The 23,878-nt window shown below is 49.3% G+C and overlaps 2 protein-coding genes across 4 annotated transcripts in view; both read left to right on the top strand.

The window, feature by feature from the left end:
• The first annotated feature begins 1,503 nt into the window (after positions 1-1,503).
• LOC149332994 (BTB/POZ domain-containing protein 6-like) lies at positions 1,504-23,577 on the top strand. Of its 3 annotated transcripts, XM_089558527.1 has the most exons (5): positions 1,504-1,547; positions 2,038-2,102; positions 16,842-17,059; positions 19,906-20,197; positions 21,888-23,577. In XM_089558527.1, exons 2-5 carry the CDS (start codon positions 2,094-2,096, stop codon positions 22,182-22,184), a joined length of 816 nt encoding a protein of 271 aa, XP_089414653.1. In that variant the 5' UTR covers positions 1,504-1,547; positions 2,038-2,093; the 3' UTR covers positions 22,185-23,577. The 3 variants fall into 3 exon arrangements, with proteins under 3 accessions (XP_089414653.1, XP_089414654.1, XP_089414652.1); XM_089558528.1 differs by lacking the exon at positions 1,504-1,547 and having other exon boundaries at positions 1,775-2,102; positions 16,854-17,059; XM_089558526.1 differs by lacking the exon at positions 1,504-1,547 and having other exon boundaries at positions 1,775-2,102.
• Positions 20,030-23,878, top strand: part of LOC149332992 (BTB/POZ domain-containing protein 6-like) — a 32,646-nt gene continuing 28,797 nt past the window's right edge. Inside the window, exon 1 of the mRNA XM_089558525.1 lies at positions 20,030-20,044. The gene's annotated coding sequence lies outside the window, so the exon portion shown is untranslated. The remainder of the gene's footprint in view (positions 20,045-23,878) is intronic.

Raw genomic sequence — 23,878 nt, 5'->3', positions numbered from 1 at the left:
GCGTGAATTGCTGACTGGGCCTTGAAAGTAAGGGCGTCTAATGTTTTACCCTCGTGGACGACCGCGGCCGTGTACCATCCCCTAGAGTCCGGTCCGGACGCGTCCACGTAGAAGACTCCTGGTTTGCTCCGAAAATGGCGGTCCAAGGCTTCCGCCCGCGCCAGGCGCCTGCCATTATGATCCTCTTTGGACATATTGGTGGGGAGAGGCCGCACGTGGAGGGCGCGTCTCCAGTGTACGGGAAGGCGGCATCTCTCCTCTGTGAATTGAGTGTGCTGGATGTGTAGTCGGGCTAAAAGGCGGCGACCCGACCCTGTCTTTGTGAGACGAGTGTATTGGTTGTTGAGGTGGGCCTCCCGAAGCTCCCTAAAAGTGTTCACCATCCCCAGTGCCATAAGGCGGCTGGTAGAGGTAGAAACTGGGAGGTCCAGCGCTCGTTTCATGATTTTGCGGAGGATGACCTCGAGGGAATCCTCCTCCTGTTTCCGCAGGTGGAGGTAGGGAGTCGAATGCAAGATTCGACTGGTCACGAATGCGTTCGCCAGCCGCAAGGCGTCTTTGCATCGTAACCCACCGCGCTTGTTGGAAACCCGGCGGACCATGCGGCCCACCTGGTCCCCCACCTGCCGGAGCTTGGCGAGTGTTGTGTCGCAGCGTCGCTGGTTGTGTATGAAGATTGGTTTGGTTTATGGGGTTTAACGTCCCAAAGCGACTGAGGCTATGAGAGACGCCGTAGTGGAGGGCTCCGGAAATTTCGACTGCCTGGGGTTCTTTAACGTGCACTGACATCGCACGGTACACGGGCCTCTAGAATTTCTCCTCCAAAGAAATTCCACCGCCGCGGCCGGGATCGAACTCGCGTCTTTCGGGTCAGCAGCCGAGCACCATAGCCACTGAGCCGCAAGAGTCCAAGGACTCTGATTTCCTTGGATTCGCGAATGGGACCGCTTTGCAACGAGAGATTGATTTGGGTCGAGCATGTGCGCGAGGGACGTAAATGCACGAATTCCGTTATGCTCGAGACTGTGGTCTGCAATGCTCCCCGCAGGTCACGCGTGGCTACCGGCTTTTTGATGAAAGGAAATGGCGCAGTAATTCCCTGTCATCTCGGTGGACACCCTAACCGAACCGTAAAGGAAGGGAGGAACGCCACAACCCGTTCGGCGCGATGCCGTGTTGTTGCGACTGAAAGAAAGAACTTGTAGAACGCCGCCGGGCTCGCCGTTCTGCGGCATGGGCGCGTTGCTTAGCCAACCGCTCTTGCCTTTCTTCATGTCTCCTCGGCACGGCGCCGGCGTTTGCGCGCAGCACGTCGCTCCAGCGAAGCCTTGTACAACTCCTCAGACATGACTAAGCGGAGCGCGCCTGCGGCGCCCCGTGTATCCTCTCCTAGCGAGCGCCCTCACGCGGCGGGCCGAGGAGGCCGTCACGTGGTAGCCGCCGCGCCGAGCGAAGGAACGAGTACGGCCGAACAGACGAGTTGGGGTCTTCTAGGTGGTGTTGGTTGGGGCCCCTGCTCTCCTCTGGTCGTGACGTCACGCTGTCACGTGAGCGAAGGAACGACCTCCACTGACGGCAGAAAAGTGCTAGCAGTGTTGCTTTCGCAATAAAATTCAGGGGGGGGGGCACTATGTTGACCTAAAGCGCGGTGAGGCGAAAGCCTTAACATCGCCTCTACGAGTGGAACGCGACAGCGTCTTGAAACGCTGTCAGGGAGTCCACAGAATGCCATCGCCCATTCGGCTCTGCGCCTTGCTCGACGGGAAATTTGTTTTTGAGGAAAGGAAATGTATCTCTCTCGCATATCGCGATGTCTTCGGTCACCGATGAATCTCAACACCTGACTGCTCAGGGACGGCGCAATGCGCCGAAGAATCGCCAGGAGAACGTGGACACCACTGCTTATGCAATTTACCCGGTTTAACCAAAGCTAAACCATGCCAATTTTTTTTTCTTCTTTGGTTTCCAGTTGCTTGAGTGTCATTACTAGAGTGTGCGTCTGCTTTGTGCTCTAGAAACTACTTTTGGCTATCGCAGGGTCACTCAGCTTCAACGCGTGCTGCAAGAAGTAACCTTTCACGAGGTGCCCAACCATGTTTGCTGTGAGTGTGCACTTTCAACATTTCCTATTGGAAACGTGTATATTTCAAACTGTACTAAATTATTAGCACTTAATGGACGCTAAGAATCCAGGGATGACTTCGCAGTTTTGCAGGTCAACCGCGGTTAATCCCCTTTAGCAGCCATCATGCATGGACAGGATTCACCCTTCCCACTTCACACCCTCCCCCCCCCCCCTCACCGGGCCTGGCTCCTTGGAGCGATGACCCTATTTAAACTCTGCCAATGGTGAACGCTTTGTGGTCAATCCACAAAAAATGTTCAAGACATTGCGATCGACCTTCTCCGATTTGTTAAAAAAAATCCTGGAAAATTATCGCAACGTGCCGAAACCAGAGCTAAAATATTTTTGCCGAAAAAATTTCTTCGCGAGGTGAGCTCAGTATTTTTTAACGTTTCGAAAAGGCGTGAAAGCAAGCACCGTTCCAAACTGGAGTACGGCCCGCAACGTCCCAGGCTACCGCGCCTACCATGCCACTACGGCCACACCACTTGCGTCTATTTATGTACGCAGTGACGTGCTCGTAGAGCAAATTGACATCCCCTCCACCCTCCTTAAATATTTAGTTGGTGTGGTTTATTACCACCCTTCTTCCCGCATCTCACTCGTCCTTTTGTCTTTTTACAACCCCCCTGTCACTTCCTCTTTATTCTCTGCTCTGGGCAAATTCCTTCACTCTCTTTCTTCTACCTCCCATCTCCTCTTTGGTGGTGACTTTAATGCCTCTCACACACTCTGGGGCTACCCACAAACCCTCAAACCCGGCCGCCTCCTCCATTGTCCGGCCCAGGAACGCCACCTCACCCTTCTTAATACTCCTGGCTCTCCTACTCGAGCGGGCACTGCCTCACAACGCCCTACGACACCCGACCTCACTTTCTCTCGGGGTTCACGTTCCTTTCACTGGCAGGTGACAGCCGAAACTCTTCTAAGTGACCACTTTCTCATCCATATCACCACCTCTCTCCCACATCCCTCGCTGTCATCCGATTATTCACACTGACTGGCATGCTTTTCGCACTAATCTCGCCTCCGACTCCTCTCAATCCTACGACGACTGGACGTCGCGCATCTCTGCAGCGCTCACGTCCAGTAGCCGTCGCGTTCGCTCTCGTTACCCAATCCAAGACCCAGATCCTCACCTTCTCCGTTTATGGCGTCGCCGTAAACGTCTTCAACGCTCCTTTCGCTCCCAACCACACAATGCCCAACTTTCCTCCCGGATCACTGCTTTGCGGGCCGAGATCGTCGCCCACTGCGCCTCCCTCGAGCACTCTCGTTGGAGTGCTCTTTGTGATGGCCTTGATTCTGCATTGCACTCGCGATCCGCATGGTCTCTCTTTAAATCCCTCCTTGGCACTAAGCCTGCCCTTGCTCCCACTCTAGCTAAAGCGCTCACTCAGGGGACTCCCTCCGAAGTTTTTGATCAACTCGCCTCTCTCTACCTCCCGCCCCCTCTGGCACCCTCCTACCCGGTGTACTCGGGTGGACCTAACCCCTATCTGGACCAATGCTTCACTCTCCGGGAGCTCGAATCTGCTCTGGCTGCTAATTCTACACGCTCGGCTCCCGGTGAGGATGCCATTACATACACCACACTTCGCAACCTTCCTGACTGCGCCAAAGAATTCCTCCTTCAAACCTACAATGATGCCTGGGAGAGCGGCTGCTTGCCGAGCTCCTGGACATCCTCCCTTATTTCTATGATTCCAAAACCGGGCAAACCTCTCTCTCTCTCTAACCTCCGCCCAATCTCCCTGACGTCGTGCGTTGGTAAGACCATTGAGCGAATGGCTCTGACTCGCCTCTCTGATTTTCTTGAGGCACGGGAGTTCTTCCCCCATTTTCTCATTGGCTTCCGACGCCACGTCTGTGCACAGGACATGTTTCTGATTCTCCAGCAAACGTTCCTGTCCCCTACACCTACTGAAATTTACGCACTTGTGACCGTCGATGTTCGCAAGGCCTTTGACGGTGTTTGCCACGATCACATCCTTTCTCAACTCGCCTCTTTGGATTGTGGCTCCCGCATGTACTCCTATATCCGCTCATTCCTCTCTAAACGTGTGGCTCGCTTTCGAGTAGATACCCACTTGTCTAACCCACACCACCTCACCCGTGGCACTCCTCAAGGTGCTGTTCTCTCTCCTACCCTTTTCAATCTCGCTATGGCCCCTCTCGCCTCCCAGCTAGCTGAAATTCCCGACCTGCATCATATATTTTACGCAGATGACATCACTCTCTGGTGTTCATCTGGCTCTCCCGGTCACGTACAGGACACCCTGCAACGTGGCCTAGATCTCATCGACTCCTTTCTCACCACCGCTGGCCTCTCTCCTGCTCCTGAGAAATCCGAGCTTCTCCTTCTCAACCATTCCTCCTACCAGCGCTCACACAACCACTTCGTCTCTCTCCACCTTTCTGGCTCTCCCATTCCTGTCGTCACACAGTGCAAAGTTCTTGGCTTCCCTTTGCATGAACAGCCGCCGCGGTGGCTCAGTGGCTATGGTGCTCGGCTGCTGGCCCGAAAGACGCGGGTTCGAACCCGGTCGCGGCGGCTGAATTTCTTTGGAGGAGAAATTCGAGGCCCGTGTACTGTGCGATGTCAGTGCACGTTAAAGAACCCCAGGTGGTCGAAATTTCCGGAGCCCTCCACTACGGCGTCTCTCATAGCCTTAGTCGCTTTGGGACGTTAAACCCCATAAACCAAACCAAACCTTTGCATGCGGCTAAGAATGTGCAATCCCTTCACCGCGCTGTCACCACCTGCCACTCTGTAACTCACCTCCGGCGGCGCGTGGTCACTCGACGCTCAGGTCTCCACGAGGCTCACGCGTGCCGAGTTGCCCACGCGCTGGCCCTCAACAAGGTCTTGTACTTTGCACCCTACGCTTCCTTCACTCAGACTCAACTTAACGCTCTCGAGACTGCCCTTGTGGGCCTCTACAAGGCAGCTCTCAACCTCCCTATCACTACCTCTACCACTAATCTCTTTGCCACAGGCCTCTTCCATCCTCTTCGTTCTCTTCTCAGTCTCCATCGTGACTCGCAGCTTGCCCGGCTTTCCCTTACCCGTCAGGGTCAGTGGTTATTGACTCAAGCGGGTATCTCGCCCATTCCAATCTCCCCGTTTACCTCTCCTATTCCCACCCCCGCCCCCAATCTTCGTATCCTTCCGCTCCCGACCAACATGTCCCCCGTCCTGCACGCCGGACGTCGTCATGCGGCCGCACAGCACCATTCCCCTCTCTTTGATACCCAGGGTGTAGCTTACACGGATGCCTCCTTCGTGGCTCCTCGAGGTTCCTGCGGCTACGCCCTGTACCATCCACACCTCCCTGCTCCTGATACCCACACCAGCGGGACGTATCTACACCCTCCAGACGCATTGTCCCTCGAGGTCCTCGCCATTGCGCATGCCCTCCAGTCATTTTCCCTCCTTCCCTTTCTCCAAGAGTACACAGTCTATTCGGACTCACAAGCCGCTATACACCACATACAGAAACGCACCCTGACCCCTTCTCTCCAACAGGAGGTCGAACGAGCGGTCTCCGCACTGCAGCCTTCCATCGTTTTCCTCCGCTGGGTCCCTGGGCATTCAGGGATTGACGGCAATGAGCTGGCCCATCAGCTCGCCCGCGACACACTTTTCCGGGCACCGTTGATCCCCTGGCCCAAGCCCTCGGAGGACGGTGGGAGACTCACCCTTCGCCGCACCATAAAAGAGGTCTACCTTGAGCTCCGCCTCGACAAACGCCTTTACCCTCCCCCTCATCCATCACTCACGGTGCCGGAGTCTCGCCTTCTTCGGCACATTCAGATGAATGCAGTTATCACCCCGTCCCGCCTCTTCCTCTATCGCTATCGATCGGACCTGTCCCAACTGCCCCTGTATCTATGCGGACCTGGCCCATTGCCTCTTCTATTGCCCGGCTGCTCAGCAGTCGGGTTCCTTCCCCCCACCCTCTCTATCCATCACCACCTGGCTCGACTGGCTTGGCGCTGAAGGGGAAGAAGAACAGCGGCTTCTGGTCGCCCAGGCGGTCGAAATGCTCGGCCTGTAAATTATGGTCGATTAAAAGTCTTTACTACTACTACTGCATCATCACTCTGGGACCCTCCTTATGACAGTCATATTACTGCTCTTGAGATGGTTCAGAATAACTGCGCGTTTCATCCTCACTAATTACAATTGCACTGCAAGTGTAACTACTATGAAGTCTAGCCTTTCTCTCCCATCGCTGTCGCTTCGTCGAAAAGTGTCTCGTATCGCTTTATTTCACAAGTTGTACCATCATCCTGTACTGCGCGATCGCCTTATTCCACAGACATTTTATGTATCCCATCGTACTGACTATAATCATAAAGTCGGTTTAGTTTCTTCTAATACCAGATATTTTTCCCAGTTATTTTGCTGCGTACTTCGCGTGACTGGAATCACCTTCCCATAGGTATTGCCGATATCAATAATTATACACATGTTCCGCGAAGCTATAGCTAGCACTGTATAGTCAGGTGTTATTTAAATTTGTCTCTTTCCTGTATTTTGTAACCTTATTCATGTGTTTTGCCACTCCCCCTCTGTAATGCTTCTGGCCCTGAGGGGTACAATAAATGAAAATGAAATGAAAAATAATCTACAAAAAAATCCAAATTACATCTGCACAGATTATGGCTTTCCATATGATTGAGATCATGTATTTTTTTGGACGGTGCAAAGGTGTAAATATTAACGCAACAGCGTTAAATGCCCCGTTACGCAGAGAATCCGGCGTTGGCATTGTGAGCGAATAATCACGGGCATGGCTCTGGCAGGTGGTCCCCGGAGTGCAACCTAGAAAAGGCCTAGGTCACGTGACCTTATGGCGTCATCACAACCTATATATTTCGTTTATTTCCATCAAAGATGGGGGAGGCGAGGCAAAAAGCTGCGATAGCAGCTTGACAAGTCCTACTCACTGGATAGTGAGAAAACTGCCCGCCATGGCAGGTGGCAGTTCAATTTGTGATTGGTCGCTCATGAGGATCAACCTGTATCGCACAAGGCCCACCACTGGGCAATGGCGCATCTCTTAACCGCTGCACCACTGCGCCGTGGAGAAGCGGTATATGGACTCCCAGGGATCTATGAATCTAAAGTAGAAAACGACATTCTGTATATGTGGGAATTCATTATGCGATTGCGTCATACTCTTAAGGCGGAGCTTTAGAGTCTGCAATTTTTCGACAACTTTTTTTTTAGAATTTCATTTCTTTTAAATATGAACTTTCTCTAGGAAATTAAGGAATGGCCATCTTGCTTCCCTAGATGTCTATTACGTAAAAAAAAATTTTGCGCGTGATGGAACTTAATACGTCGAAGTGAACTAAAATACTGAAGTTGCAGAAAAGTGCGTTTCTAACCATAAGCGCCAGTTTATTTCACCCGGACGTTGTTCAAGTGAAAATACAAACGATGACCGGTTTAGTAGAACAGTGCATTGTCTTTCAATTCTGAAGTTTTAATCGAGGTAGTAGTAGTAGTAGTAGTAGTAGTAAAAGACTTAATCGACCATAATTTACAGGCCGAGCATTTCGACCGCCTGGGCGACCAGAAGCCGCTGTTCTTCTTCCCCTTCAGCGCCAAGCCAGTCGAGCCAGGTGGTGATGGATAGAGAGGGTGGGGGGAAGGAACCCGACTGCTGAGCAGCCGGGCAATAGAAGAGGCAATGGGCCAGGTCCGCATAGATACAGGGGCAGTTGGGACAGGAAGGGTCCGATCGATAGCGATAGAGGAAGAGGCGGGACGGGGTAATAACTGCATTCATCTGAATGTGCCGAAGAAGGCGAGACTCCGGCACCGTGAGTGATGGATGAGGGGGAGGGTAAATTCGTTTGTCGAGGCGGAGCTCAAGGTAGACCTCTTTTATGGTGCGGCGAAGGGTGAGTCGCCCACCGTCCTCCGAGGGCTTGGGCCAGGGGATCAACGGTGCCCGGAAAAGTGTGTCGCGGGCGAGCTGATGGGCCAGCTCATTGCCGTCAATCCCTGAATGCCCAGGGACCCAGCGGAGGAAAACGATGGAAGGCTGCAGCGCGGAGACCGCTCGTTCGACCTCCTGTTGGAGAGAAGGGGTCAGGGTGCGTTTCTGTATGTGGTGTATAGCGGCTTGTGAGTCCGAATAGACTGTGTACTCTTGGAGAGAGGGAAGGAGGGAAAATGACTGGAGGGCATGCGCAATGGCGAGGACCTCGAGGGACAATGCGTCTGGAGGGTGTAGATACGGCCCGCTGGTGTGGGTTTCAGGAGCAGGGAGGTGTGGATGGTACAGGGCGTAGCCGCAGGAACCTCGAGGAGCCACGAAGGAGGCATCCGTGTAAGCTACACCCTGGGTGTCAAAGAGAGGGGAATGGTGCTGTGCGGCCGCATGACGACGTCCGGCGTGCAGGACGGGGGACATGTTGGTTGGGAGGGGAAGGATACGAAGATTGGGGGCGGGGGTGGGAATAGGAGAGGTAAACGGGGAGATTGGAATGGGCGAGATACCCGCTTGAGTCAAAAACCACTGACGCTGACGGGTAAGGGAAAGCCGGGCAAGCTGTGAGTCACGATGGAGACTGAGAAGAGAACGAAGAGGATGGAAGAGGCCTGTGGCAAAGAGCTTAGTGGTAGAGGTAGTGATAGGGAGGTTGAGAGCTGCCTTGTAGAGGCCCACAAGGGCAGTCTCGAGAGCGTTAAGTTGAGTCTGAGTGAAGGAAGCGTAGGGTGCAAAGTACAAGACCTTGTTGAGGGCCAGCGCGTGGGCAACTCGGCACGCGTGAGCCTCGTGGAGGCCTGAGCGTCGAGTGACCACGCGCCGCAGGAGGTGAGTTATAGAGTGGCAGGTGGTGACAGCGCGGTGAAGGAATTGCACATTCTTAGCCGCATGCAAAGGGAAGCCAAGAACTTTGCACTGTCTGACGACAGGAATGGGAGAGCCAGAAAGGTGGAGAGAGACGAAGTGGTTGTGTGAGCGCTGGTAGGAGGAATGGTTGAGAAGGAGAAGCTCGGATTTCTCAGGAGCAGGATAGAGGCCAGCGGTGTTGAGAAAGGAGTCGATGAGATCTAGGTCACGTTGCAGGGTCTCCTGTACGTGACCGGGAGGATTCGCCAACTGCAGCCTGTACAGCCACAAGGCTTGAAACCACGGTGAATTGATCACGGTGACTGAAGATTGCCACAACGGCTTACCTAAAAGGTATAATAAATACTCTTAAACGGCGTTATATGCCACTATGCATCACGATTTGCGACCTAAAAGGGGAAGAATGGAAAAAATGAAATTAAAAAAAAACAATAAATTTACAGTACAGAGAGCGGAGTCGAACTGCCGACCTTCCATACGCAACACGTGCCTCTAATCCACTGCGCCATAGCGGCTTTTTTTTTTTTCTTTATTGCATGGAAGAACATCCGTAGAAAGGAGGAAAACTTCAATCAGACTGGATCGCGTCTCAAGTTGCCGGGCTGATTAATAGGAGCCCGCCATTGCCCTAACTCAGCACTGCAGCCCCATAAAAACATCAAAATCCAGGGAGGCACACACATGCATCTAGGCACGGCAGCCAGCTTGGAGGTTCTTCGCGTGCAGCATATACACTCCTCACCAAAGCACACTGTTCTCGAAACACAGATTTGGACGATCTTGGTGGCTCGGCATGTCTGTCCATCATACGGCTTTTCCAAAGACTGAATAGTCCCATCAACATAAACAGATCATAAGGCACAACAGAGTTTTTGTCAACAGGCAGAAATCTAATAGTGTACGGTGTAATTTCAATGTCCTTCTTGAGAGTTCGTTGTAGTATGTCCCAAAAAAACATGGCATCACGGCACAGGATAAAACAATGATCAATTGTCTCAGGCACGTTACACAGACGGCAATTCACATTCCAAGGTACAAACATCCCCTTGTCATTAAGAAATGTCTTGACAGGCAGCGTCGCTGTGTGTAGTTTGAAAAAGAACGTTTTAGCGGCTGCCTGAATACACATCCGCCTAACACGCTTTAGAACACTGATGTCCAAAGACCCCAGATAAGGCTGCCGATACAATGGTGTAGGGAACAAAGACTCAGTGAGAGCCTGGGTCATCTGTTTTCTCGAGAGGCTATACAGGTAATCTAAAGAGAAGCGCACAGTGAGGAAATTGAAAGTGTCAGCAACCTCCTTGAGGAATCCCCACAAAGTCCCCTCACGAGCCTGCACAGTCGGTGCGAATAAGTAAGGCAAATGAAAACTAAGCCGCCTAATGAGCACAGCTACCAGAAACGGGTGGTTTGCCGATTTTAAAAAGAAAAAACGGGAAACAAGTTGATGCACGAACAGGTGAACAAGACCCACTCCACCACCCTCTAAGGGAAGGAACAAGTTGTCACGGCTCATGGGCTCCCATTGAGAGCGCCAAACGAATGTTGCAAATATTCTGTGTATTGCTTGCACCTTCCTCCTCGCACAATGCAGGACTTGAAGGACATACGCGAGCTTTGCAAACAAAAATATGTTACAGACCTGTGCCCTCGCAAACACTGAGAGTTCCCTACCCATCCAAGCCTGTGTTTGCCGCCGTAGAGTTACAGTTTGTGAATCCCAGTAGGCTGTACTGTTGCGAACTTGGTGCAGCGGAACGCCTAGGTACTCAAGAGGGCTACTGTCCCAGCATATGCCACCGAACTGGCTTGGCCTAGTTCCCCAATAACCCAACCAAAAGCCTTTGGATTTCTCTAAATTAAGAGCCGCGCCTGATACATCACAGAACTGTTTAGTCAAGTTTAGAGCCTCAAGTACACTCTTTTTGTCAGAACAAAAGAGGGCAACATCATCAGCATAGGCTAAAACTTTAACTTCACATCGAGCCAGAGAGAAACCGCGGATAGCTACGCTGTTAATTATACTGAGACAGAGGGGTTCCAGATATAGGGCAAACAACAATGGAGACAGTGGACATCCTTGACGAACAGATGCTTCTAGTGGTATTGGTTTCGTTAGCTCCTGATTAACAATAACCCTTGTATAGGAGTTCTTATAGCACAGCCTTATGCCTTTGAGCAAGACGTCACCAATATTTGCATACTCCAAGACCGCGAACAAGAAATCGTGCCGAACTTTATCAAAAGCCTTCGCCAAGTCAATTTGAATCAGAGCAACTTGGCCTGTCTCATCTGATATTGTCTCTAATACTGAACGTGCAATATGGATATGTGTTTGAATACTACGGCCTCTAATACCACAGACCTGATGCGAACCTATCAAGTCCATAATGACGAGCTGCAGACGACTGCTCAGAACCTTGGCAAAAATTTTGTAATCAACATTGCAGAGGGAAATTGGACGATATCCCTCAACAGTTTTCAACCGATTAGTATCTTTGCTTTTGGGAATTAATATTGTGTGCCCAGAATAGAAAGTGGGAGGCAGGACACCCACATCATAAGATGCTTGGAAAACTTCCATCAAAACAGGCACTAGGCAAGGCGAAAAAGTTTTATAGAATTCGCTAGTAATACCATCTGGTCCAGGAGATTTCTGGCTCTGCAGGGCAGAAATTGCTGATTGAATTTCATCCAAAGTGATAGATCCCTTCACTATCGCACACTTCTCATCGTCTAGTCGAGGGAAGTTTCCGAGTAAGGAACTGTAATCGGAACCCTGATTTGGATCATCGCAACTACCAAACAGCTTTCGATAATAGTCGAAGAAAGCAGCAAGATTACCAGGCGCATCGATGTATGTGCAATCACCATACTGGCGAGTGTGTGTGTGGCCGCTATCCAGGAAACAAAGTTGTCCTCTAGCGCCATAGCGGCGATGTCAAGCCGTCGTTCTGAATGAATATTTATAACCAGCCTTAATGTGGCTGCTACCTGCCGGTGGGCGGCGCTGTCATCGCTGGTTGTACCGGCTGCATTTGGCGAACACGCGACCGGGAGAGCCAGATGAACACCAGAGAGTGATGTCATCGGCGTAAAATATATGATGCAGGTCGGGAATTTCAGCTAGCTGGGAGGCGAGAGGGGCAATAGCGAGATTGAAAAGGGTAGGAGAGAGAACAGCACCTTGAGGAGTGCCGCGGGTGAGGTGGTGTGGGTTAGACAAGTGGGTATCTACTCGAAAGCGAGCCACACGTTTAGAGAGGAATGAGCGGATATAGGAGTACATGCGGGAGCCACAATCCAAAGAGGCGAGTTGAGAAAGGACGTGATCGTGACAAACACCGTCAAAGGCCTTGCGAACATCGACGGTCACAAGTGCGTAAATTTGAGTAGGTGTAGAGGACAGGAACGTTTGCTGGAGAATCAGAAACATGTCCTGTGCACAGACGCGGCGTCGGAAGCCAATGAGAGAATGGGGGAAGAACTCCCGTGCCTCAAGAAAATCAGAGAGGCGAGTCAGAGCCATTCGCTCAAGGGTCTTACTAACGCACGACGTCAGGGAGATTGGGCGGAGGTTAGAGAGAGAGGGAGGTTTGCCCGGTTTTGGAATCATAGAAATAAGGGAGGATGTCCAGGAGCTCGGCAAGCAGCCGCTCTCCCAGGCCTCATTGTAGGTTTGAAGGAGGAATTCTTTGGCGCAGTCAGGAAGGTTGCGAAGTGTGGTGTATGTAATGGCATCCTCACCGGGAGCCGAGCGTGTAGAATTAGCAGCCAGAGCAGATTCGAGCTCCCGGAGAGTGAAGCATTGGTCCAGATCGGGGTTAGGTCCACCCGAGTACACCGGGTAGGAGGGTGCCAGAGGGGGCGGGAGGTAGAGAGAGGCGAGTTGATCAAAAACTTCGGAGGGAGTCCCCTGAGTGAGGGCTTTAGCTAGAGTGGGAGCAAGGGCAGGCTTAGTGCCAAGGAGGGGTTTAAAGAGAGACCATGCGGATCGCGAGTGCAATGCAGAATCAAGGCCATCACAAAGAGCACTCCAACGAGAGTGCTCGAGGGAGGCGCAGTGGGCGACGATCTCGGCCCGCAAAGCAGTGATCCGGGAGGAAAGTTGGGCATTGTGTGGTTGGGAGGAAAGGAGCGTTGAAGACGCTTACGGCGACGCCATAAACGGAGAAGGTGAGGATCTGGGTCTTGGATTGGGTAACGAGAGCGAACGCGACGGCTACTGGACGTGAGCGCTGCAGAGATGCGTGACGTCCAGTCGTCGTAGGATTGAAAGGAGTCGGAGGCGAGATTAGTACGAAAAGCATGCCAGTCAGTGTGAATAATCGGATGACAGCGAGGGATGTGGGAGAGAGAGGTGGTGATATGGATGAGAAAGTGGTCACTCAGAAGAGTTTCGGCTGTCACCTGCCAGTGAAAGGAAAGTGAACCCCGAGAGAAAGTGAGGTCGGGTGTCGTAGGGCGTTGTGAGGCAGTGCCCGTTCGAGTAGGAGAGCGAGGAGTATTAAGAAGGGTGAGGTGGCGTTCCTTAAATATTTAGTTGGTGTGGTTTATTACCACCCTTCTTCCCGCATCTCACTCGTCCTTTTGTGTTTTTACAACCCCCCTGTCACTTCCTCTTTATTCTCTGCTCTGTGCAAATTCCTTCACTCTCTTTCTTCTACCTCCCATCTCCTCTTTGGTGGTGACTTTAATGCCCCTCACACACTCTGGGGCTACCCACAAACCCTCAAACCCGGCCGCCTCCTCCATTGTCTGGCCCAGGAACGCCACCTCACCCTTCTTAATCGAGGTAATTTCTGTTTAAAAGGAGAAAAAAAAATTTGGGAGTTGAACTGTCGCACCGTAAGTTGTGTCGTTTCTCTGCGCCTCTTCACCGCAGAGCACAGGACCGTCGACACTGTGGCCAGACGAAATGTAGAGTTCTCGTTCTTGGGGGAAGTTTCCACTGGAGGCAGGCTTCCAAACATTGTGTAGTAGAACAAATATTCGTGGGAAATGGTGGGATCAGTAAGCAGAAGAGCAGAGTACCACATGCCACGGGTGGGATCCGGACCCATGACTTCAGGATTTCCCTTCCGGGGCACCGCGTTGCTGGGTTCGCATCCCACCATTGGCATGTGGTTGTTTTTTCTTTTCATCTGCTTTCTGATGAATTACTTTTAACCGACATAAATAATTAACTATTAATTTCTTATTGATCAACGCCACAAATGTAAACAAAAAAAAACATCGCCTGCGCTCCTTGGTTCCGGTGATTGTTAGCTTCCTGCATGGTATAACGCAAATGTGAGCGAAGTGCTTTTAGACTAAGCGATTTTGAGGGGTTGGTAGCAAGTGTCAACATCTTAGTAAGTAACCAGCAAGGTGGCCCCATAGCATCAACTATTGGAACAAAATAACGCGCGATTTAATGACATAAGAAAGTGCAATTAGATAATCACTTTTACACGGAAATCGATGCAGACATTACATGGTGTTGATTTAGGGCATGGCAGAACAGCTTTCGTTTTTGCGTAATTCATCAAGAATGAATTTTCAAGATACTCATAAAAATTTATTCTTAATGAATTTTCATTTTCGAATTTTCATTCATTCATTCATTTTCACTCATTCTTGATGAATGATACCCATAAAAATTGATTCTTGATGAATTTTCACTCTTGAGTTTTCATTCATGAATTTTCATTCTTGATGAATTTTGGTTTGGTTTATGGGGTTTAACGTCCCAAAGCAACTCAGACTATGAGGGACGCCGTACTGAAGGGCTCCGGAAATTTCGACCACCTGGGGTTCTTTAACGTGGACTGACATCGCACAGTACACGGGCCTCTAGAATTTCGCCTTCATCGAAATTCAGCCGCCGCGACCGGGTTCGAACCCGCGTCTTTCGGGCCAGCAGCCGAGCACCATAGCCACTGAGCCACCGCGGCGGCTGTTCATGCAAAGGGAAGCCAAGAACTTTGCACTGTGTGACGACAGGAATGGGAGAGCCAGAAAGGTGGAGAGAGACGAAGTGGTTGTGTGAGCGCTGGTAGGAGGAATGGTTGAGAAGGAGAAGCTCGGATTTCTCAGGAGCAGGAGAGAGGCCAGCGGTGGTGAGAAAGGAGTCGATGAGATCTAGGCCACGTTGCAGGGTGTCCTGTACGTGACCGGGAGAGCCAGATGAACACCAGAGAGTGATGTCATCTGCGTAAAATATATGATGCAGGTCGGGAATTTCAGCTAGCTGGGAGGCGAGAGGGGCCATAGCGAGATTGAAAAGGGTAGGAGAGAGAACACCACCTTGAGGAGTGCCACGGGTGAGGTGGTGTAGGTTAGACAAGTGGGTATCTAAATTTGCCCCCTAAATTTGCCACCCCCGAAATTTGACCGTCATCGGTTTGGACCAAAATTGATGTCCAGGCTAATGGAATATGCTCCATACGATGGTAGTCTCCAAAATTGACTCGGGCCACTCCTAAATTTGGCCCACCCGCGAAACTTGACTTTTTATGCGTAGCATATTGCAATCACTCAGTTCAGCCCTTGGGCGCGGCCGGGCAGCTACCAAACCACGTGACGTGACGTCACATGGTTTGGTGACGTCACGTCAAGTGGTGATGTGACGTCACCAAACCGCGTGAAAAAAGAAAAGAAAATAAAAAAAGGAAAAAAAGAGAAGACAAAAGAATAAAAAGGACGGCTGAGCATGGTGGCGGTTGCCACCGCCCCATTTCAAAGGGGGCGCTCCTATCCATCCATCCATCCATCCACCCACCCACCCACCCACCCACTCACCCACCCACCCACCCGTCCGTCCGTCCGTCCGTCCGTCACGTAGGAAAAGCTGCTGATAAAATCGAGTGTCGCCAAGCAATACCTCACGCAAAAAGACCGCGCAATATGCAACGCATTCATGGCTTAACCAAGCTAAGCCTGGGCATATTTTTTAGGTTGGGACCAAAATCGATCGCATGACTAATTCCACTATCGGCATCACGACAGTAAATTGGTAAATTGGTTTTTGAGGAAAGGAAATGGCGCAGTAATTGTCTCACATATATCGGTGGACACGTGAACCGCGCCGTAAGGGAAGGGATGAAGGTAGGAGTGAAAGAAGAAAGAGAGAAAGAGGTGCCGTAGTGAGGTCTCCGGAATAATTTCGACCACCTGGGGATTTTTAACGTGCACTGACGTCGCACAGCACACGGGCGCCTCTTGCGACAGTCATCTACAAATTTGACCGAGGTTAGTTCCAAAATTTCGCCCCTCCCCCCTACACCCCTGATATTTGACCTCGGCCGATTTGGACGAAAATCGATATCCAACCATAATTGAGCATGCCCGCGGCACAGTGGTGACATCCGAATTTCGACCAGGCTATTGCCAAAATTTGTCCCTTGCCTCCCCCGCAATTTGACCTTGGCCCGAACAAAAACCATCCCAGCAAACCAAAAACCTTTCAGAGATGTCTAGCTAGACGTCTCTGAGAGGTTTTTGGTTTTCTGGGATGTAAGACCATAATTGAGCATGCCCGACACGGTGGCAACTTCCGAATTTGGCTCCGGCCGGGACCAAGATGCTATCTCTTGACCTTTGGGTATAACCGTGGTTAAACACTGCCTAATTTTTTTTCTGTGAGCTTGCTCCCACAAACTCTTGTCCGGGACTGTACGTTTTGCAGGAATAATTAAGATAAAAGATATAAATAACAAGAAGCCTTTAGGAAAGGATATAGTTTCTGTAAAGTTCCCAAATCACAGTAACCCTGTTTTGTTCAAGTTTGCTCTTGAAGAAGACACACATTTTCTGCTGTCTTTCATGTTCCCGACATGCACGGTGATGGGCAGTTGAATTTCAAGAAGTTCCTGGAAACTGGGCAGTACGCCGACGTGGACTTCAACGTGAAGTCAGAGAAGTATCATGTCTCGAAGACGTTCAAGGGCCACCGACAATTACTGGCAATGAAGAACGAAGTGTTCGGTGCTATGTTTTACGGCCCGCTCGCTGAAAAAGCCACTGTGGTGATCGAAGACCTTCACCCTGACGGCTTCTACGGTTTACTCAAGTAGGTCTATTACACTTCACTCGACTTTTTTTTTCGTCAGAAGTGCAAAGCTCTGCTGGATTCAGGAGGCTATAATCCCTGCCATGTTTCTATGGGGCACTTCAAATAAGTGTTAGGGGAGGGGGTCGATGTGGATTAACGGGAATAGAGAATGAAAAGGGGTTTTGTCGCCTGTGGGATAATATGTGAACAAATTTATAGCACTTTTTCACTGCTACTCCCCATAACCCGGATTGTTTGCAACAAGTTTTCATCACCCGTGCGTGTGCCCTTTAAAGCAGACTTGTGACATGTTTTGTGACTTGCGACTTGTGACAAAAACTAGTCAAGTTGACTAATCCTTTTCTAAAGCCTAAAGAACCATGCGGTATCAAGCACCGGGATCCTTTTGTAGCATGTGTTTCTGGTGTGGTCTATGACATTCCTCTATCGTGTGGCTCTAGGTACATCGGTCAAACTGGCCGATGTCTGAACGAAAGATTACTGGAACACAGGAGGAAGGTAGGCAATTATAGAGACGGTAATCTTTTAGAACATTGTCATGATTGTGCTGTAAAGAATAAGAAACCATGTAAACCTGTCTTCAGCGCATGCAAGATTGTGTCGAAACATAGTTGTCAGGATGTGAGAGAGATAATAGAGGCAGATTTGATTACAAAAGCCGGTTCATCCTGCGTCAGCGCACCATCTGTCACACTGACTAAAAAGGAAATAATGTTTTTGGGAGCAGCCACGTGATGTCGGCAGGGCTATCAGTTTGACGTCATGCAGCAAGCTGTATAAAATTGTGCTTCTGTATCAATAAACCTTCAGTTGAAAGTAAGCGCTCGTGTTGTCCAAGTCTCTTCTCTGTCCGTGTTTTTTAGCGCTTGTACGTGTCTGTTTGAACTCGAGTATTTCTATACAAATTACGGGATATTGTGAGCAATGACCTAAATATAAAAAAAGTGATGTTTATTTCTATTCGTTAGCTCGGGTAACAAACAATATAAACAAATATCGACGAGGGCACTGCCATTCAGACGGCTGGACAGTGTTCGGGAAATTGGCTGTAAAAACAGTTTGGAAATTTTTGTTCTCTTCAACGACTCATTAGTTACAAATGTGACGCTAATGAACCATAATTGAACACCGTTTCAATGAGAATGGATCAAAATTTCATGTTCGTTTTAGACAAAACTCAAATACATGTGTCCTCATCGCATCCTTGTCAACGGCATGATGCGGTGAGCGGTTCAATCGCCTTGATGCCTCATTTTTACTGATCAGCATCTAGGACTTTTCACATAAATTAAATTGGTTGTACAACGTTGTAGTGCCCTATATTACACTTCCCTGCAGCTGCTATGGCAACAGCATGTTTTAGTCGTTCGGTGAACGAGTAATGATAACCCGCTTTATAAAACATCAAGGCAGTCTCCACCTGCTTCTATTCTTGTTCTGCTACTGACACAAAAATATACATAAATCGTGCTTCGCATTTCGGGCTTAAAGGGTCAGTCTACTCACCGAGATGAGTGTATAAATAATGGCATATTCTGGTAGTTGGCACCCTATAACATCAATAACGAGGGGTCTGCGCCCGGTTTAGGCAGGAATTTATATTTTATTTCGGCGTTAAAAGTCGCGTAAAAAAGCATGGTGGCGACCCCAAACGTTCATTTTGTTCAAGAAAGTGGTAGTCTTTTTTTGTAGAAGCATAAGTGAATATACTACGTACCATTTGTATGCCGCAATGTCAGAGAAACACACGTTTTGTTCTAGTAAACTGCAGAAGGCGTACTGCTCGCTTTTTCTGTAAATCACATGAATATTTATAGTTACACGTACGCAAAACGCAGGCACATTCCCACTTTTAGTTCAGCGTATGCTAGCCGAGACGCAAAAATAAACTCAGCCTATAGTGGCGCCATCTGGTCATCAGGACGGGAACCATTGCTGTAAACAAACCGACTCTCCACTTAAGCCTAGGAGCGGCAGAATCGTCACTCTAATTATTAAAATAAAGCAAATTTATCCCTTATATGTTTTCTTAGAGGCGAGATGGGACGAAGCGAAAGACAGGCGCTCCATTTATGGCCAGTGAACGCACTGAAAAAGGCAGCAACAACGAGAATTCAGTCCGAAGCGAGAGGTCCGGCTTTGACGGGCGCCGCCATGTTTGTCGCCGCGCGGCGGAAATCCAGATGGTTGCCCGATGAGACTACCATCTCATACAGATGTGTTGTCACATTAATAAATTCTATTTTAAAATGTTCTACCGCACTCCTTGGCACCACAGCTGGCTAAACGGTAATTTGAGTAAAGAGCTATCGGTTGCCGCAAAGAAAATATGGTCGATAAAATTGAGTAGACTGACCCTTTAACCTTCATAGGGTAAATTGTTACTCTTTACAGTTTCTTTTGAAAAATGTTGTAGAACTTTGTTTGATAGTATTGCCTCTTATCGCAAGACAAAATAAGCCTGACGTTAATTAAGAGGCGCAGGTAACATGACTGACCTCCGTACACTTGGCCTTTGTCAAAGGTATCCAGCCACAAAGTGTAGTTGCGAACCATGCAACAAGGCATATAACGGCGCCACTGAACCTCCATAGTCCTGCAGGATGAAGAACAAGAATCTGTTTACCCCCAGGGATTTGGAACGACAGGGGTGTCCTGTGGAACCCTGTTACAGGACAACTGTCCTGTAACAGGGTTCCACAGGAAATCCTCGGGGGACACCTCTTGCAAAAAATATACATACATGGCCATTATGATTACCTTACACAACATTACCGTATTAAGAGCTGACACTGAAGCTCGTTTCAAGTTACGTGAACGCATATTCACATTTTTTCTTGCAGGTATCTCTACAGGGGAAAACCCATCATCAGCAGTGTTGAGGAAGCGATCTACACAAGAGCCGCTGCAGGGAAATACTTGGTCCCGGAGCTGGAGCTTGCTTGTACACTCTACATCAAGGCCAACTTGAAAGCCAAACAAGTGTGTCGGGTCATCGACTGCCTAATGTTGAGCGACGGTGGAAGCATCGACGACGTGGTTGACGTTCTGCTGAAGGAGAAAGCTGAGGAGGTGCTGTTGTCGGATGCCTTCACCGACTGTCATGAGCAGACAGTACACTACGTCCTGGACAAGGCAAGGGGTGTTCTTTAACATGGGCCTAGGTTGTTCTGTTAGACGGAGCACCAAGGCGCCAAAAAACTTCATTGAATGAAATAAGGCTTAGAAACGGAAAGGTGGTGAGATCAGCCAGAAGGATGAAGCTTTGGGCATAGTTAATCCTGTGCATCGATCTACAATTTCTCAAGTCCTTGAGATCCCATTTCTTGTAGATTAAGATAATTTTACTGCTAGTCCAGGCGTCTGCTGAGCTTGAGGTCATGAGACGTTGCGTATACAAGGTAGCTAGTATCTCTAGCACAATGTCGCCACCGTCCTTAACAAACCTGCAGTTACCTGGTCTTCCTCTGGCGATGATCACCTTTGCATTGCCTGTAAGCCTTTCTACAATTCTTTAGTTGCCCCCGGAATACGCATTACCTCTGCACTACAGCCTATCTCAGTGGCAACCTGATTATTTTTCCTGCAGTCCAGCTATGTGTAGGATACATCGACTTCTTTAACAATCTTATCCATATTGCTAATGACACCGACATTCCTGACTCTTACTGCATGCATCTGATTTTTGTCTATGCCTAGTTTTATCTTGGCTGCTTTTGTGAATATATACCTCTGTGCTTTAGAGCGTGTTCAATTCTTTCCATACTGCACTTCCTCATGTCGGTTACCTTAGGCTTATAGATTAGCTCTGACAGTTTTACTAGCTCTATGCTCTCGACAGGGCTCAAGGCTTTCATCAGACCGTTCGCCTCCCGAGAGACCTTGCCGGTGTCTCGCTTAGCTGTCTTGCCCTCCACTTCTAGTGCACAATCCGCAATGATATTAATGCGATATCATTTGGGTTGGCCTCTTGCAAAACCACCGGGTGTCTCCTTAACAAAATTCTCTTATTGGTGGAGGGGGTTGTGACGTCATCAGCACCACCAAATTATCAAATCTGAGGACTATAATATTCAAGTACCTTCCCTTGGATTATCATATGGGATTATACCAACTCGACCCACTCTTCCACCTTAGCCTGCCTACTAATTCACTTAATCTGCCAAGTAATCCACCTTATTCTATATTCTGCGGTGGGCTTCTTCCAAATTTTGGGGGATCCTTTGGAATATTTGGGGTAGAGCAGCTTCAAATCTTATCTCATTTTCTTCTTTAAGAATGTGATCAAGAAGGCCCGAAGATTTTTGCAAGGTTATCGCTTGAATGCTAAGGTCATTATCCTCGGTTAATCGAAATATCGGTTCTGCAGCGACGTCTTGTTACCCTCATCTTTCCCTCTTGCTGTTAAGTCGCCTATGTGTTTCCCACTCATAAGCTTTTTTTGGTCTCTGTTCAAATGTAGGTTAATTCGAGAGCTCATCACATCCTATCAATGCTACATCGCATCTTCTTAAGCTTCTGCACGTTGCCGTGATGACATCTCTAAGCGCCGCCGCGGTGACTCAGTGGTTATGGTGCTCGGCTGCTGACCCGAACGACGCGGGTTCGATCCCGGCCGCGGCGGTTGAATTTCTTTGGAGGAGAAATTATAGAGGCCCGTGTACTGTGCGATGTCAGTGCACGTTAAAGAACCCCGGGTGGTCGAAATTTCCGGAGCCCTCCACTACGGCGTCTCTCATAGCCTGAGTCGCTTTGGGACGTTAAACCCCATAAACCAAACCAACCAAACCAACATCTCTAAGCGTTGCACACACCTCAACCGCAGGTGACGAACGTTCCTGAGATCTGTGTCCTCCTTGCCGTTCACCGATGGGCCCAAGACTACTGCCAGAGGAGCGCCACTACTGGAAAGCCCGCGGATATCAAGACCGTCATCGCTCCTTTCTTGCCCAAGCTGAGATTTCTGGCCCTGACTCTGGAGGAGTTCGTGTCATTCATCTCTTCCGTGGGAGCCGGTAGCGTGTTGGCAAAGGATGACACCTTCGACATCATGAGCCTGATGATTGGCATAGGGTCCGTCGAGCTGCCGTCGTGGGTTTGCCGTGAGAAAACGCCTCGTTAGGCGCTCCAGGAGAAAATCCCATTTGTTTAATTGAATATTTTATTGAAATATTTTTGGCACGCTGCCGCATAACGTTACGCAAGTCATGAAGCGTCAAGCTTTCTGCCTGGAGTTACGTTTCGATTGACGCAAATTTTTACTTGAACGTGTTATTCTGATCACATAAGGTTGTGGTTTTAAAGTTATAGTATTTGAGAATAGCAAACATACCCACTTTTATGATTGCCAAATTTCCAGCGTGAAACATTTGGAGGCAGTTTAACACTAGCACAGCCGTGTGCTGAGGAGACCAACCTATACGTATATGTTTGTGTTTCTTTTTTTTTTTTTTTAGTGTAAGGCGATTCGTGCATGCCTGCATCGCACTGCGTACTGACTGGGAAGAATCCACGATTTTCACTGGTCTGGTGCTCAAAATCACTTATTTTTTTCAATTTTACATAATTTATGCTAAGCAGTTTTGCATAAACGATTCATTCTTACGGCTCATTCTTACTGCACCGCTAAATCAGGTGGTCATAGTTACATACCAAGACGTTCGATACGCTAAGAACTTAAAAAGTGCACGTGAGCAGTCACTTTTACCAGTTTCTGCTGGACAAATAGCTCATCAATGGATACGCTTGCTCTGATGGTCGTGGAGAAATTTGGAGGAGAAAGACTTCTATACCTAGTGTAGGCGGGAGATGGTCTAAAGCACGCACGAAATGAACAGGGTCACTTGGATAAGGTCTGTTCAGGAAAGTATACACTGTAGAACTGCGCAGAATTTGCAGTATGACCAGCGTTGTTGCCAAGGCGCGTGGCCGAGCTCCTGTACCACCCGAGAGTCCTTTGTACTATTCATTACCCCCGTTAAATTTAACGTCCAGATGCGAACATTGAAAGCCTCAACAGCAACCCCAGACACACGTTAAATTTCATAAACTTGTTGGTGACTTGTTTGTCACAAAAATGCTCTTGATGGTGCCCTAAGTACAAACAAACAACTTACCTTGAACAGTACCGCCTTTTTTTGCTGTTTTATATAGCACTGGAGATTACCACAGTTTGATTTCGCCACTGAATGCCTGTGCAAGGTTGGGCGTGGTCAAGCACACATCGACAAAATCAGTCTGCCCCTGTATGTTTCATCACCACGGAGGCATTTTCTGGCGTTTTCAAATCTCAGGGCCGCACTGTTGCCACCAGCGGCAGATTTCACAAAATATTTTTCTTCTTTTTTTCTGTTCTCGTTTTAACCTTAGTGTTATATCGTTCTACTACAGAATGATTGAAGTACGCTAGATTATTCAAGGCTTGACATTTGGTTTGTGTGGCCTTGATTCTTTCCTGTATTAAGAATTGCTCAATAAACAGCCATACGATTAACTCTGTGGTTCTAACAACTTTACAGGCTCCGTCACAGTCTGATCACTTTTTCAGCGCCCCGCTCAGTGGCTCAGTGGTTACGGCGCTCGGCTGCTGACCCGAAAGACGCGGGTTCGATCCCGGCCGCAGCGGTCGAATTTCGATGGAGGCGAAATTCAAGAGGCCCGTGTACTCTCTGTTGTCTGTGCACTTTAAAGAACCCCAGGTGGTCGAAATTTCCGGAGCTCTTCACTACGGCGTCCCTCATAGCCTGAGTCGCTTTGGGACATTAAACTCCAATAAACCAAACCAAACTTTTTCACCGTCCTTTGCCGGCGGTACAG

This window comes from Amblyomma mixtum, chromosome 8 (assembly GCF_055824585.1).
Source record: "Amblyomma mixtum isolate Tamu chromosome 8, ASM5582458v1, whole genome shotgun sequence".
Classification (NCBI taxonomy): Eukaryota; Metazoa; Arthropoda; class Arachnida; order Ixodida; family Ixodidae; genus Amblyomma; species Amblyomma mixtum.
The sequence above is the reverse complement of the archived record's forward strand: the minus strand, read 5'-3'. Positions and strand labels throughout refer to the sequence as shown.

Coding starts and splice junctions, on each gene's coding strand:
- LOC149332994 (XM_089558527.1), top strand. Junction 17,060..19,905: donor GGCTTCTACGGTTTACTCAA/GTAGGTCTATTA, acceptor TTTTTCTTGCAG/GTATCTCTACAGGGGAAAAC. Junction 20,198..21,887: donor TACACTACGTCCTGGACAAG/GCAAGGGGTGTT, acceptor CCTCAACCGCAG/GTGACGAACGTTCCTGAGAT.